General features: G+C 40.2%; 1 protein-coding gene across 1 annotated transcript; it reads right to left on the minus strand.

Annotated features, from left to right (window-relative positions):
• Positions 1 to 4,291: 4,291 nt before the first annotated feature.
• Positions 4,292 to 11,371, minus strand: LOC141247752 (uncharacterized). Its single transcript, XM_073669267.1, has 6 exons — positions 11,350 to 11,371; positions 11,229 to 11,263; positions 10,322 to 11,146; positions 5,344 to 5,735; positions 4,875 to 5,002; positions 4,292 to 4,467 (listed from the first exon to the last, which is right to left on the minus strand). The coding sequence occupies exons 1-6, from the start codon at positions 11,369 to 11,371 to the stop codon at positions 4,292 to 4,294; spliced, it is 1,578 nt and encodes a 525-aa protein (XP_073525368.1).
• Positions 11,372 to 16,802: the final 5,431 nt, after the last annotated feature.

Raw genomic sequence — 16,802 nt, forward strand, 5'->3', positions numbered from 1 at the left:
ATACTTTGGCTGCAAAGGAATCCTATAGCAGATTTGGCGTCCTCTTCAGTCCGTTCGGTGTCGTCCTTGGTGGCCTCCGCCAGTCGATATCACTACCCCTCCTCCATACGCTTTGTCCTCCAAGGTAAGTCTATCTCTTTCCTTTAGGTTGCTCCGTATTCTTATGTTCCATTTTGTTTCTAGATCTCCTCCCCATGTGCAGGCTTCCATTGTATGCATTTGTGTTGGTCTGGGTTGTTTTCGGTAAGTTGTGGGACTCTTTTCCTTCTTCCCTTATTTTTCTCTTGAGGTAGAACCTGATTTGTTCTTCCATATTGTTTTTATTTTAGGCAAATAATCTCCTGTTTACAGGCGAAAGCCCCTTGTTTCTAGGCGAAAGCCACCTGCTTTATGGAAATGCCTCTTACTTAATGGTGAAAGCCCTTTGACTCATACAACTATTCAACTTTTCAGCTACATGAAGAAGTTTGATTATTCTCCTTCTTTTGTTATTTTCATAACTGAAATGATCCTTGAAAGTAAACTTGACAAGCTATGTAACTGCATCTACTATTCTGCTGAATGTTTTTTTAATGCTTTGAATCTGCTGAATGTAATAGCTTTAATATTTTCAGAGACTATTTTGCTTCAGTGATGTCTCTATTGAACAACTATTAGAAGTCTATTTGCAGTAATTTGATTAGACATTGTCATTATCTTACCATTTTTTTTGTACAAATTTAGCCGGAAACTACATGTTTTCACTCTTTGCTCAGTGTATACTTTCTGCATAATTGTTTTTGACAACTTCCTAATTTTATGGCCCTCAAACTGTCAACATAGAATCCTTAAGATAAGAGCGCACTCTAAATGTTCATTTTTAGGGTTAAAATTCAGTGCAATTTATATTAATCTCTTCCATTTTCCGATTGAGGAATGCCTTTGGGGTGCTTCATGTCCGATCTTGGACCATGGGGTTTTTTACCTTTATATCTCAAATGAGCTCAAGTCTGTAGCAGACTTTTTCAACCTTATTTTATGAATATAGGCTATTGGAATGTTCTTGGTATTAATCGACCAACCTTTACTCTATAAATCAAATATCTGCAGAGACTTAATAGGCTAGACATTCTCAGCATTTCGGAAACAAAAACAATGAATAACCCGTCTATTGATGATATTAAAATATTAGGCTTTGGTAAATATTTTTTCTGCCCTGCTGATGGTACTAAAGGTGGTTTATGGGTTCTGATTAAGAACTCATGCTCCACCCGCTCCTTAACTATATACAAAGCGTTAAATAATACTATCTTTCTCCATTGCAATTTTAACAATTTCAACTTCATAATGGTTTTTCTTTATGCCCCTTCAAAAGATTGTTTAAAAAATGACTATTGGCAATTCGTTAAAAATGAAATTATGGCACTTCATCTTCCTTGTATGTTGATGGGAGATTTCAATGATCTCCTCTCTTCGTTGGATAAAATGGGAGGCATTAATCCTTATTTAAGAAATTTTGATCTTTTAAAGAATCTTATTACTGATCTTGGTTTAACTGACACTAAATTCAAAGGCTTCCCCTACATTTGGAGAAAAACTAGAAACTTTTACCATAATATCTTTGAACGTCTTGACCGTGTGCTTCTTCATGCCTCTCTTACCCCATTATCTAATAACAATATGGTTAAGCATCACCCTTTTCTTCTCCTCGGTTCACTGTCTGATCACTTTCACTATGGGTAACAAATCTAGTGCAATTAAACTTCCCTTTAGATACGAACAATCTTGGTCTGATTTCAAATCCTTTGAGACTTTGGTTACCAAAGTTTGGAAGTACTCCCTTAAAGGGTCCTTTATGTTCAAATTTTCTAAAAAACTACACATATTAAAATCTTATGCTAAAACCTGGGTCAAAAGAAACACCAATCATAATTATACTCAATTCTCAAACTCTAAAAAAACTAGAAGACCTCTACCTTCAACACCTTCAAGATCCCTCGAACAATTACCTCAAATATAAAATCAAAAATCATACTTCTCGTCATACTGCTCTTCTAGATTACCACAACAATTATTGGAAAAGGAGATCCAAAATAAAGCACCATGCCTTTAACGACCAAAATAACAAATATTTCCACTCTATTGCAAAAATAAGAACTTACTGCCAAGCTATACACTCCTTTCAGACCAGGGATAACACAATTCTTCATACTCAAGAAGATATTTCAAATGCTATCACTATAGAACTAGCAAATAGACTAACTTCCAATACCAACACACATATTTCGTTTGAAGAGTTATCTATTATTCCTACATTAATTACCAATGAAGAAAACTTACTCCTCAATAAAACCCCAACTTTAACTGAAGTTAAAACTGTAGTTTTTTATCAACCTCCTGATAAAATGTCGGGGCCTGATGGGTTCCCAATTGACTTCTATAAAAAAAAATTGGAAAATCAACCATCCATCTCTATTCGAATCTATTAAAGCATTCTTTCACTCTGGACACCTCCTCTCTCAATGGAATCACTCCTTCATTGTCTTGATTCCCAAGAAGGACTCCCCTATAACTATCAATGATTATAGACCAATTGGTCTTTGCAACTCATCCTATAAGATTATTTCAAAAATCTTAGCAAACAGGCTAAAAACCCTTCTCCCAAAAATAATTTCTCCCTTCCAAAGCGGTTTTTGTGGAGGGTCGCATCATCCATGATAATATTTTAGTTGCTCATGAAATATTTCATACCTTTCACAAACACAATAAAAAGAAAAATAACTTAATGCCTATCAAAATAGATATGGAAAAGGCTTATGATAAATTAGACTGGAATTTCTTATTCAAAGTATTAAACAAATTTGGATTCTCTAAAATATGGATTACTCTCATTAAACAATGTATCACTACTCCTCGAATCTCCGTTCTTGTTAATAACCAACCAGGCGCTGAGTTTTCTCCGTCTTGTGGCTTACGACAAGGTGACCCGATTGCTCCCTTCCTTTTTATCCTGGCCATGGAATTTTTCGCCAGAGCAATGGCAATTGCAGCTGCTCACCCAGCTCGCCACATTGGTATCAGTCTTGTTCCTAACGGTAGTACCATTCGTTTCCTAAGTTTCGTCGATGATACGATTATTTTTTCTGAAGCAAAAAGTCAAAATATGGATTTCACTAAAAAATTCCTTCGAAAATTCTCAAGACAAAGCGGCCTAAGTATAAACTTCAACAAAAGCTCTATTCAATTTTCTAAAGGACTCCCGCGTAGTTCACAATTAAACTTACCATCGCATTTAAACATACCTATCACCACGAAATTGGAAAAATACCTAGGAATCCCTATTGTAAACGGTCGAGTCTGTAATAATCTTTTTGAGGATTACATCTCCAATCCTAAAAAACAATTAGCTAAATGGAAAGCTAACTCTTTATCACAAGCTGGCAGAATTCACTTAATACAGACAAATCTCTCTTCGAAACTCAACCATTTGATGCAATGTTTCCTTCTACCAAAAGGTGTTTGTCTTGAAATCGATGATATTCATAACAGATTCTTTTGGAATAAACATTCTGGGAATTTCCATCCACTAATCAGTTGGGATAAAATTTGCAAACCCAAAGATGAAGGTGGTGTTGGCCTTCGTCTTGCTCAGGAGAATAATGAAGCTTTACAAATAAAACTTTTATGGAAAATCTTGAATAGCCCAAACTCTTTGTGGACTTCTATTATTTACGAAAAATATCCTGCTAACGGGGACATCCTTAATATTCAAAAAAAAACTTCTTCATCTTGGCAGTTCAATCGTCTTCTCTCTATTAGAGATAAATTTAAGACACTTATCAAATGGCAGGTGGGTAATGGTTCTAAAATCAAATTTGGATTGCTAAATGGCACCCTAACCTTGACCTTTCCCCTTACTTAGGTTCTAATGATAGGAATTCCACTCTTGATTTGTTTTGGACTCCTGATAGACAGTGGAATACTGATTTGCTTAATTCCCTTCTCCCTTCTCAAATAGTAGAACAAATTAAGACATTTTACGTCCCCCGTTTTTCTACAGATGACAAGATCATTTGGTCCCCTTCAAATGATGGTGAGTTCCCTTCTCAAAATCGGCTTTCTTTGCCTCTCGAAGTGCTGGAAATAATTCTCTTCCTTTTAACTTTTGGAACCTTGATTTACCTTCTAAAATTAAGAATTTTCTTTGGAAAGCTTGCTCTGATTGTCTTCCTACTACTGAAACACTGAATAGATTCTTTCACCGAGTCAGTGATCAATGCTCTCTTTGGCATTGCGCGAATGAGACTACTAATCATATTTTCTTCAACTGCTCCTTCACAAAAGACTTATTCTCCTGGTTGGATAGTAGAACTGGCTTTTCCTTTTCCCTCTCTGATTCTGGGGATTTTTTAACCTCTTTACAAAACTTTAGAAACTCTAACACCAATCTCCCCCTTGCTTTCTTCATTTGGTGGAATGTTTGACAAACTAGAAATAACATTATTTTTAGAAACAGTGATAATCATAGAATCAAATTTTCAACTCTATCATTGCAACTGCTCTAACTCAACTAGACTTATGGAATAAAAATGATATCATAAATCAACAAAATAACCATAGGAAGTTCCTTTCCTCTCGGAAGCTCTCTGACACGACCAAACATAGATGGAAAAAGCCTCCTCGTAATTGGATTAAAATTAAATTTGATGACTCCTTTAAAGACCAGTCAGGATATATAGCTTATATCATTAGACATCAATGTGGGAAAATAATTCATGCTGACACTAGTGAAATACATGCTAATAACGCTCTCCAGGTCGAAGCTTTAGCCGCGTTTATCGTTTTGTCATCGTCGAAGGTGACAACCTCACAGTAATTAATAGTCTGAAGCGTACGTGGAAAGTCCCATGGGAGATCGACACCATTATTCAAGACATTCACAAATTGAGTTCTACAATCCGGGCAATCAAGTTCAATTATATCAAACGCACCGGCAACCAAGCTGCTGATTTCCTTGCAAAATCTAGATGGAAGCAACCGTTAATCTCGGAAGTTATTTTGATCGAGTCACATCTTTGAGTTGGGTTGAAATTGTAAAACCAAGAACAACCAAGTTAATCTTCATATAGAAGAATGGGATGTTCAGACTAAATACGCGGATTGTCAATAGAATAAAAGTTTACGTTGTAAACACACTACATAGAAGGTTCAGGGGGGAATTTCAAATTCCAAAATTACATAAACCACACACACATATTGGAAAACATAAAATTGCAATAGTAAGCTAGGATAATATCATTGCTTCAAAGTCTCTCAACCTACTCCTTTCAGAAACAAAGACGCCTCTTGTTTCCGGATAGGTACAAGAATATCCTGACATAGATCCAATCCCCAAATTCACTCGCAAAGTGGAAGAACGCGTGTCTAGAACGAGCATGGACAGTCAGTATCGCCAGAATACCCAAGAAACCAAACGCAAATCCGGATCCTAGAGCAGCATAAAAGGCTTGCATATCAAAGGTTTCATCATCTTTCTCTCCAGTGTGATCATGATCAACCAAAATTGTCGCTGGTTGTTGTAGTATATCCATAGGACATATGGTGGGCAGTGGATCTCCGCATAGCTTAGAGTTTCCACCATAAGATGAGCGATCAAAACTCTGTAGTTGAGTGCTTGTTGGAATCCTTCCTGCCAGGTTGTTGCTCGACAGGTTCAATGTGTTCAAGAAGGTCAAATCAGACAAGCTTTGTGGAATCTCTCCATGTTAAGCTAATAAATTGATGATAAAATGCTATGTGTATATTCAATTGAGAGATGGTTCTTATAGAATTTACATGTCTTTAAATCAGGAAAACAATCCCTAGAAATCCTCTAACAAATCTTATCTTTCCTTAGAGAGAAGATATGCTACTGATTCGATTTTTTGAAATATGGAAAGAAAATATATGGTTTATACCCCCCTGCAAGCTCAACGGGACGGACGAACTAGGAGGAGGTGCTGGAGAGATTGAAAACGTGATGATCCCACTGCCTTGGTGAAGATGTCAGCTACTTGATCATTAGCGCGAACATGTCGAACCACGAGATCTCCTGCCTGAACTTGCTCGCGCACAAAATGGTAGTCAAGCTTGATGTGCTTGGAGCGTTGATAGAAGACTGGATTGGCCGTGAGAAAGGTTGCGCTGAGGTTGTCACAAAGGATGATTGGAGGACCAGTGACAGGAACCTTCATCTCGCCAAGTAGCTGTTGGATCCACATTAGTTCTGCCGCGGAAAAAGCGATAGCACGATACTCCGCTTCCGTGCTGGAGCGGGCCACGGCCTTTTGTTTTCAAGAGTACCAGCTGATCAGATTGCCGCCGTAGTAGATGGAGAAGACGTGTTGGGAACGGCAGTCGTCGGGGTCCGAAGTCCAGCCGGCATCAGTGAAGGTGACGAGCCGCGTGTCTGTTGCTTTGCCGAAGACCAAGCCATGAGAAGTGGTGCCTTTGAGGTAGCGCAGGATGCGTTTGACAGTAGCCCAGTGAAGCTCAGTTGGGTTATGCATATATTGACAAACGCGGTTGACTGCGTACGAGATCTCCGAACGGGTAATCGTAGCATATTGAAGAGCACCGACAATGCTGCGATATTTGTGTGGATCAGAGAACGGGTCACCGGCTTGGACAAGGCGAGAAGCTGGTTCTGCAGGCGACGCAATGGGCTTTGCACCAGACATGCCACAACGGTGTAAGATGTCGTAGATGTATTTCTGCTGGGATAGGTGAATGCCGGTGGAATGGCGCTGCACTTCGATCCCAAGAAAGAATCGGAGATCACCGAGGTCTTTGAGTGAGAAGGATGTGTTGAGACGACGGATGAAGTCTTCAATGAAGGCAGAGTCGGACCCAGTGATAATAAGGTCGTCGACGTACACTAGAACATATGTGGTGGAGGAGGCGGTGCATCGGATGAACATAGAGGTGTCGGAACGACAAGAGTTGAAGCCGTGATGTAGGAGACATTGCTGAAGCTTGTGAAACCACATCTGAGGCGCCTGTTTGAGCCCATAAAGAGCCTTTCGAAGGCGACAGACGTGAGATGGGAAGGCATTGGAGACGAAGCCTTGTGGTTGATCCATGAACACGGTTTCGGTGAGGTCGTCGTTGAGGAAGGCGTTGTTGACGTCCACTTGTCGTAGCGGCCAGCCATGGGAGACCGCAACACTAAGAACAATGCGAATGGAAGTGGGTTTGACGACGGGGCTAAATGTGTCAAAGTAGTCAACTCCTTCCTCTTGATGAAACCCCTTTGCGACAAGACGGGATTTATATCTATCCACTGAGCCATCGGGGTTCGTCTTGATCCTGTAAACCCACTTACAACCAACCACATTAGTACCAATGGGCCGGGGAACAAGGTCCCAAGTCCCATTACGCAATAGAGCATCATATTCTAACTGCATCGCATTTTGCCATTTAGGATTTTTAGTGGCATGAATAAAGAGTTTAGGTGCAATTGTGGAAGGATCATCAGCAGGTGGAAGATATTTAGTGGTGATAAAAGTTTTGGGTTTGAGATTACCTGTACGGGAGCGGACTACCATCGAATGTTCGGAACTCGGAGCCGAACGAAAATAAGAGGGAGCTCCAGGGTATGTGGGTGGTGGTGCAGATGAGGGGGCTGTGGGTTGTGGTTGTGGAGGGGGTGCGTCGGTAGCTGGGGACGGGTCAGTGGGTGGTGAGGATGGCGGATCCGGTAAGGATGGCGGGGATAGGGTGATGGCGGAAGCAAGCTGGAGAGGGACGGTGGAAGTGGGAAGAGGCACGGCAGTCTGGTTCCGAGAGTGGTCGGTAGCAGAGTATGGGAAACGCGTCTCATCAAACATGGCGTGGCGAACAATGTATATTTTGGAGGTAGGTATGTGGTAGCATGAGTAACGTTTGTGTTTGGGGCTGTAGCCGATGAATATGCAAGGGACGGACCGAAATTCGAGCTTCGTTTTGGTGTAAGGACGGATGAAGGGAAAGAACAGGCAGCCGAACGACTTCATAAAGCTGTAGTCGGGGACACGGTTGTAGAGCTTTTCGAAGGGTGATGTGAAACCGAGAGTGAGGGTGATCGTGCGGTTGTTGGCGTAAACTGCGGTGTGAAAGGCGTGTGCCCAGAATTTGAGGGGGGGATTTGAGTGGGCGAGTAGGGCTAGGCCTTTTTCAGTGATGGTTCGGTTTAGTCGCTCAGCGGATCCGTTTTGTTCGGGAGTATATGGGCAAGAGACTCGGTGTTGAATACCGAGAGTGGTGAGCAAGGTAGAGACGGAGCGATATTCCCTGCCCCAGTCGGTTTGCAAGGCTTTTATTTTGGTGGAAATTTGGGTTTCAATCATTTGTTTGAATTGCAGGAACATAGGATAAACTTGGGATTTATTAGATAAAAAATATATCCAAATGAACTTGGTGCAATCATCAATAAAGGAAACATAATAGCGATCACCATTTAACGAAAGACACGAAGCCGGTCCCCATACATCGGAGTGGACTAAGGAGAAAGGCGTTGTGGACGTTTGTTGGCGACGCGGAAGAGGCTGTCGGTGGCATTTTCCAAGTTGACACGAGGAGCAAATCTGCGACAGGTTATTTGAGGAGGTAGGAAGGGAATAAGCGGAAGCAAGACGACGTAGTACAGACTCATGGGGATGCGCAAGACGGTGGTGCCAGCATTGTAAGGTGGTTCGTTCGCCAAGGTAAGCACGGGGAGGAGGGTGGTCGGTGGTTGTAGGCTTCAAAGGTGGGATGGGAAGCCCGTAGAGGCCATTTTTAAGAGCCCCTCTTAGTAACGTCCAACCCTGAAGATCCTTCACAAGACAATGATAAGGGTGAAGTTCAAGATATAAGTTATTGTCACGGCATAGTTTTGATGCAGAGATTAGATTTTTGTGAATTTGAGGAACAAATAGGACATGCTGTAGGTTTATGTGTTTAGATAAAATATTTGATACAGGAAGAATAGAACGACCTATATGCGAAATGGGAAGAGATGTACCGTTACCGATCAGCAGGCCATCGTTACCGTCATAGGAGTGATTGATGGATAGGCGCCCTAGGTCATTGGTGACATGGTGCGTCGCGCCGGAGTCCAGAACCCAGGGATCGTGAAGGCTGGAGGGAGAGGACTCGGCCAGATATGCAGACGCAGTGGACTGTGGCTGCGGATGCGAGGAGTGCTTATGCGGAGCTGGACCGTTGGCAGATGCATTGGCGCGGCGAGTTGGGGGGTAGGCGGTGACATTGTGTCGTTGATAGCAATTCCGCGCCTCATGACCAACTTTGGAGCAGATCTGACACTTGGGGTGTGAAGATTCACGCGATGGTTGACCGGCAGTGGAGGAGTTGTTGTTGCTGCGGCGACCGCGGAAGGCGGCGTTTGCTTCCGGAACAACAGATTGAAGGGCAGTGGCTTCCTCTTCCAGTCGTTGTTCCTCTTGGAGGAGAAGGTTGAGGAGATCATCAGATGTTAGAGCACCGCTATGGAGGCTGAGCGCGGAACGGAACGACCCATAAGCAGGGCCGAGACCATAGACAATATAGGTCACCAAGTCGGCATCGGGAATGACAACAAGGCATTCAAGGAGACTATCCGCAATAGCACGCTTCTTTTCAAAGTACTCAAGAATTGTAGACGAACCTTTTTGAAGCGTCTGAAGTTGCTGGCGGAGGTGCATCTGGCGAGCATTTGTTTGAGCGTGAAACATCCGTTCCAAGATGGTCCAAGCCTCGTGCGATGTGGTGGCTCTGGCGACGAGACCTAGGAGCGATGTGCTGATGGTGGAGTGGATCCAGACAAGAACCAGACGGTCCTTACGAACCCAGGCGGTGTATGCTGGGTTAACGATGGTGTGGGCTGCGACAGCGGCGGTTGCAGCGACCATTATTTCACGAGGAGGCGCGGCGTTCGGGACAAGATAGGGGTCAAGTTCGTAGGCTTCAAGAGCCGAACGAATGGTGCCGCGCCACAAGGAGTAATTTGCGCGTTCCAATCGGAGGTGAATCTTTGGAAGCTGGATTATAGGGCCGGCGTTGGAGGTTGCAGCCATGGCCAAGACTTGAGCGGACGAAGCCGGATCGGGTGGGGTAGACATGAACAGGATCGGTGTTTTAGGCTGATACCATGTTAAGCTAATGAATTGATGATAAAATGCTATGCGTATATTCAATTGAGAGATGGTTCTTATAGAATTTACATGTCTTTAAATCAAGAAAACAATCCCTAGAAATCCTCTAACAAATCTTATTTTTTCTAGGAGAGAAGATATGCTACTGATTTGATTTTTTGAAATATGGAAAGAAAATATATGATTTATACTCCACCAAGCGTGTTTGATGATAATTTCAGGACTTGAAGAATTTTGAGTTGACCAATTTCGTAGGGAATACTTCCATTCAGTTTATTTTTTGATAAGTCTAGAGACCTCAAATATTTAAGAGAAGTGAAACCACTTGGAATATCACCCACCAAAAAGTTATCGGAAAGATCAATAACATTCAGTTGTGGTAGATTTCCACCAGACTCGTTTGCCAATATTCCTTTCCACATAATTGTTGCATAGTCAATAAATTCCGTTGGACCATAACTCAAAAAGAAGGATGAAGGACCATCATAGATGCTGAGAGTATCATATGTAGCCATGGAAGTGAAGTTATGGACGCAACGCGGAATAGATCCCGATATTTTGTTACTGGATAGGTCCAATACCTGAAGCCTCTGAAGTTGGCAAAGATTAGTAGGTAAGTTCCCAGTGACATTGTTTGACCTTAAATCGAGAACAATTAACGACAACATGCTGTCTCCTAACCACAAAGGCACACTCCCTGAGAAGTTGTTGTTTCCAAGCTCGAGGATAACTAGTTCGGTGCAGCTTTTAAATGAAGGCGGCAGGTTTCCTGATAGTCTGTTATTGTTCAAGTGAAGGGCATTAAGATTCCGCAAGGATCCTATATTGCTAGGAATTGCCCCAGAGAACATGTTGTACGCTAGGTTGAGAATTCGAAGGCCAATGATGTGGAAAATCCAACCAGGAAGTGATCCTGATATACGGTTGTTAGAGAGATCGATTTGCCAAGAGGATAAATTTGATGCTTCATGTTGGATGGGAGGGAAGCTTGAGAATTTATTATTGGACAAATATAGCTTTGGTGCCAAGAGTATGAAAAGTGGAATAGGACCATGAAACTCATTGGAACTCAAATCTCTGAATTCGATATTGTTAAACACGAATGACAAGTTTGGCAGCGTTCATGCAGTTTGCTGTTAGAAATATTCAAGGAAGATAGTAGAGTACTATAATTCCAAAGGCATAGGGAACATGGTCATGTAAGATATTCATTGAATACCATTATGTGGCTCATATAACATTAAGGTTATTTTATGGAATATGTTGATTTGATAAAATAAGGATAAAGAAAGAAGATAAAATCTTCGAATTTTTGAGTGTTTCCTCCACTAATCCGAATTATTGTTTACTGGTTTAAAAAAAATTGTTGGGTACATGTCGGTTTACTGTTCAAGCATGATTTGTGGATTGTAAGTACTGAACCAAGGAGGAAAAATCTGGATTTGCTGTTGTCTTCTGCAGTCATGGCCATTACAGAATTGGCCAAATTCGTTTATGTTTGTTGTTGTCAACTGCGACATTTAATTAATTTGTATATTGTGTTTTTTAAGTCATGAATTAGGCTTAAGCTGCTGCTATTTCTTGTTCGGAATGATTTAATTATTTTATTGCTTTCTTGTTATAAAAATTGATATTTGTGTAGTGATTGTATTTCACAATTAAGAAACATTCATATTAAAATTTGAAATCTACCACAGTAGAATCAAAAACATGTATTGAATGTTGAATCACACAAATATGACATTCATATAATTGTTTGCAATCTGCCACAGTAGATTCAAAGTACGTTTTGGATGTCAGAATAAGTAATATTAATGATTGGTTAAATTCTTACCATGATGGTATACCCACAGGTAGACCTTGCATCATAAGAAGAATATGGCCATTAAGTAGATGATTTATGTATGTGATTAAGCATGTATTGGATATCCACAGATAACATACTTGTTTAATTTGTAAGAAGTAAATCATTCATGTACGTTAAAATCTTAGTCATGTATGCCATTTTACTTTATTGCCTCCCAAATCTAATGATTATAAGTTGGATCTATGTATTGTAGTTTTTCAACCAGCATAGCATAACTTCTTTATCAACTCTGTTCCTGAACTAGATGGAACTAACTATAATGAGTGGAAAGAGCATGTGGAGTTTTATTTGGGTGTACTTGAGATAGACTCGTGCTTGATTGTGGATAAGCCAGCTGACCTTACGGCTGAGTCCACACCTGAAGAGAAACTGGCCCATAATGCTTGGACTAAAGCCAATAAACTGTGCTTGAAGTTCCTACGTCTTACAACAACATCCAATATTAAGTCTTCAATTCCTGAAAGTGATACCTTAACCGCTAAAGGGTACTTACAGATAATCATTGAACGCTTTAAGCCTGGCGACAAGGCTGTTGCCGGGAAACTTATGGCTGAACTCACAACAACCCGTTATGATGGCTCTAAAACCATGCATCAACATGTACTTGACATGACTAATTTGACTGCAAAATTGGGTAAACTGGGCATGAAAGTAGAGGATTCATTCCTAGTCCAGTTTATCCTTAACTCTTTGCCTCAACAGTATGGTCCTTTTCAGATTCATTATAACACGATTACGGAAACGTGGAATGTGAATCAATTGACCAATAAACTGGTTCAAGAAGAGGCTAGAATTAAGGATCAAAGTAGCCACTTACCAAATGCAAACTACATGCATGGGAATGGGAAGCAGAAATTCGGAAAGAAAAATTGGAGGGACAATAAAAGGGTTCCTCCGATAAGAATAACTCTTCCAACAATTCCAGTCAACCACCACCAAAGAAAAGTAAGAAGAATGATAACTGCCATTTTCGCAAAAAGAATGGGTACATTCAGAAGGATTGCATAAAGCGCAAAGAATGGTTCGAAAAGAAGGGTAAGCCTTTGGCTTTTGTATGTTTCGAATCTAACTTTGTAGAAGCACCTTCTAATACATGGTGGATTGATTCTGGATCTAATGTTCACGTTTCAAACTCGATGCAGGGATATCTTACAACCCGGAACATAAAACCAAATGAAGCTTACCTCTATATGGGGAATAGGATGAAAGCACCAGTAGAAGCCATTGGAACCTTTCGTTTAGTTTTAAGTACTGGATTTCACTTAGATTTAGAAAATACTCTTTATGTTACTTCTATTTCACACAATTTGATTTCCTTGTCTAAACTTGATCTCGATGGCTTTCATTCATCTACTGGTAATGGACGTTTCAGTTTGTTTAAGAATGATAACTTAGTTGGTTCAGGAATTTTAATTAATGGTTTATATCAAATTATTCTTGATAATTTCTTTTCTGAATCCCTAGTAACGTTGCATCCTAAAATGAATTTGAAACGTAAAAGGTCAAGTGAAAGTTCTGCCTTTTGTGGCATAAAAGGCTCTGTCATATATCCAAAGACAGAGTTAAGTTATTAGTGAAAGAAGAGATTATTCCGAGTCTCCACTTCACTGACTTTGAGGTTTGTGTATATTGCATTAAAGGTAAGCAAACTAAACACACCAAGAAAGGAGCCACAAGAAGTACTGAACTGCTTGAAATTATACATACAGACATATGCGGACCTTTCTATTATCCTTCATTTGGAGGAGAAAAATACTTTATCACCTTTATTGACGATTATTCACGTTATTGTTATCTTTACCTTTTGCATGACAAATCTCAATCTCTGAATGCAGTAGAATCCTACATAACAGAGGTTGAGAGATAATTAGGTAAAAAAAGGTGAAAATCATTAGGTCTGATAGAGATGGTGAATTTTATGGTAAATATGATGAGTCAGGACAACGTCCCGGTCCTTTTGCTAAACTTCTTGAAAAATTAGGGAAAGTACCTCAGTACACAAGGCCTGGTTCGCCATGGATGAATGGTGTTGTTGAGAGACGTAATCATACACTTTTAAAAATGGTTAGGAGTATGTTAAGTAACTTTAATTTACCCATATCATTGTGGATGCATGCTCTAATGACTGATGTGTATGTCATGAACCGGATTCCCAGTAAGGTTGTTCCTAAAACACCATTTGAGTTGTGGAAAGGATGGAAACCCAGTTTGAAACATTTACATGTTTGGGGATGTCCAGTAGAAGCACGCATTTATAATCCACATGAATGGAAACTCGATGCAAAAACCATAAGTGGATTCTTCATCGGGTATCCAGAAAGATCAAAAGGGTATAGATTTTATTGTCCTAATCATAGTACCAGAATTGTAGAAATCGGCAATGCCAAATTCATTGAAAATGGCGAAATCAGTGAGAGTAATACAGTCAGAGAAGTGGCCATTAGAGAGATTCGGGCACATATACCAATTCCCGTGCCTAGGATCTCGATTGACACTATTCTACCTAATGACGTTGTCCCAACTAATATCGTAGAACCAATTGTCAATGACCACGCACTCCATCATGAGCCTATTGCCATTGAACCGAATACGAATGCAGCACTTGAGATAGCATTAAGGAGGTCTATAAGACAAAGAAGACCAACTATTTCAGATGATTACATTCTGTATTTGCAACAAGGTGAATTTAACAATGGATTGGCGAAAGATCCGGCTACGTATTCACAAGCCATGAAAAGCAAAGATCCTGAAAAATGGATCGATGCCATGTTCGAAGAGATGAAATCAATGGCCACAAATCAGGTTTGAGAGTTGGTTGATTTACCAGAAGGACATAAGAAAGTCGGTTGTAAGTGGGTCTATAAGACCAAACGCGACTCTCTTGGTAAAATCGAACGACATAAAGCTAGACTTGTGGCTAAAGGATTCCATCAACAAGAGGGCACCGATTATAATGAGACCTTCTCTCCAGTTTCTAAGAAGGATTCTCTTCGTATAATCATGGCATTAGTAGCTCATTTTGACCTAGAGTTACATCAAATGGGTGTGAAAACGGCATTTCTGAATGGAAGTTTAGAAGAAGAAGTCTATATGGCCCAGCCAGAAGGCTTCATTATAGAAGGAAAGGAAAATAATGTCTGTTTGTTAAAGAAGTCGATATATGGATTAAAGCAATCTTCTCGGCAATGGTACCTTAAGTTTCATGATACCATTACCACCTTTGGGTTCACAGAAAACATAGTTGATCAGTGTATATACCTGAAGATCAGTGTGAGTAAGTTCGCATTTCTGGTCCTATATGTCGATGATATCCTAATAGCAAGTAGTGACCTTGGTTTATTACGAGAAACCAAGGACTTTCTTTCTCAAAACTTTGAAATGAAAGATATGGGAGACGCTTCTTATGTGATTGGGATAGAAATATTCTGGGATAGATCACGTAGGATTTTAGGTTTGTCTCAAAAGGCCTATATCACAAAAGTTTTGGAAAATTTTGACATAGCAGCATGTGATCCTAATGTTGTTCCAATTCAGAAAGGGGACAAGTTCAGCTTAAGTCAATGTCCTCAAAGTGAATTGGAACGTGATCGAATGAAAAACTACCTTATGCGTCTCTTGTAGGGAGTTTGGGATATGCACAAGTTTGCACAGACCAGACATCAGTTTTGTAGTTGGCATGCTGGGTCGCTATCAAAGCAATCCAGGTATTGATCATTCAAAAGCTGCAAAGAAAGTGCTGAGATACTTACAAGGGACAAAGGAACTTATGCTCACTTTTAGGAATACTCATCACCTTGAGGTGATTGGCTATACGGACTCAGATTTTGCTGGATGTGTGGATACTAGGAAGAGCACTTTTGGTTACGTGTTCATTCTGGCTGGAGGTGCTGTTTCATGGAAAAGTTCCAAACAGTCCATTATTGCATCATCCACCATGGAGGCCGAGTACGTAGCATGCTTTGAGGCATCAATTCAAGCATTATGGTTGTGGAATTTCCTTTCATGGCTTACAGTTATGGATTCCATTGCTAGGCCGCTGAAAATTCATTTTGACAACACCGCAGATGTATTCTTTTCCAAGAATGATAAGTATTCTAAAGGTATAAAACACCTGGAATTGAGATACTTATCAGTAAAGGACGAAGTTCGGAAGAAGAAAGTGTCAATTGAGCACATCAACACTCGTGCTAATATAGCAGATCCACTAACGAAGGGATTACCTCCTAAGGCATTTAAGCAACATGTTGAAGCTATGGGCCTTGAGGGTGATCACTAATGTTTCCCTTCGTATTTATTCTCATGACTTTATGGATTGCTATGTGTTTTGTTATGACATTGATTTTCGAATATTCATTAAAGCAACTTCTGAAATTTCTGTTTCATGTTATGGATTATTTATGTACATATTATAGCAATGCATGATAACAGAACTAGTCTTTCGTCGAGACATTAATTGGGACCATTATGTTTACTTCTACTTGTACAGACTTAGTTGCTTTGGTTGTCAGTTAGTGGTACATGGAAGGGACTGCATTCTTTCATTAATGTAGAACCGCTATGATCCTAATCGATGATTCAAATCAACTAAGGGTAATTAAGATACGCCTTTAAACACATCAATTCAACATTTATGCGCGCCTTATGTTTGTTCCTATATGACCACTAAAGTTTTGTCATATGGACCAAGTGGGAGAATGTAAGATATTCATTAAATACCATTATGTGGCCCATATAACATTAAGGTTATTTTATGGAATATGTTAATTTGATAAAATAAGGATAAAGAAAGAAGATAAAATCTTCTA

The sequence above is a fragment of the Phyllobates terribilis genome, unplaced genomic scaffold, assembly GCF_046119375.1.
Source record: "Phyllobates terribilis strain yellow unplaced genomic scaffold, ASM4611937v1 Scaffold_3278__1_contigs__length_83711, whole genome shotgun sequence".
In the NCBI taxonomy this organism is placed as follows: Eukaryota; Metazoa; Chordata; class Amphibia; order Anura; family Dendrobatidae; genus Phyllobates; species Phyllobates terribilis.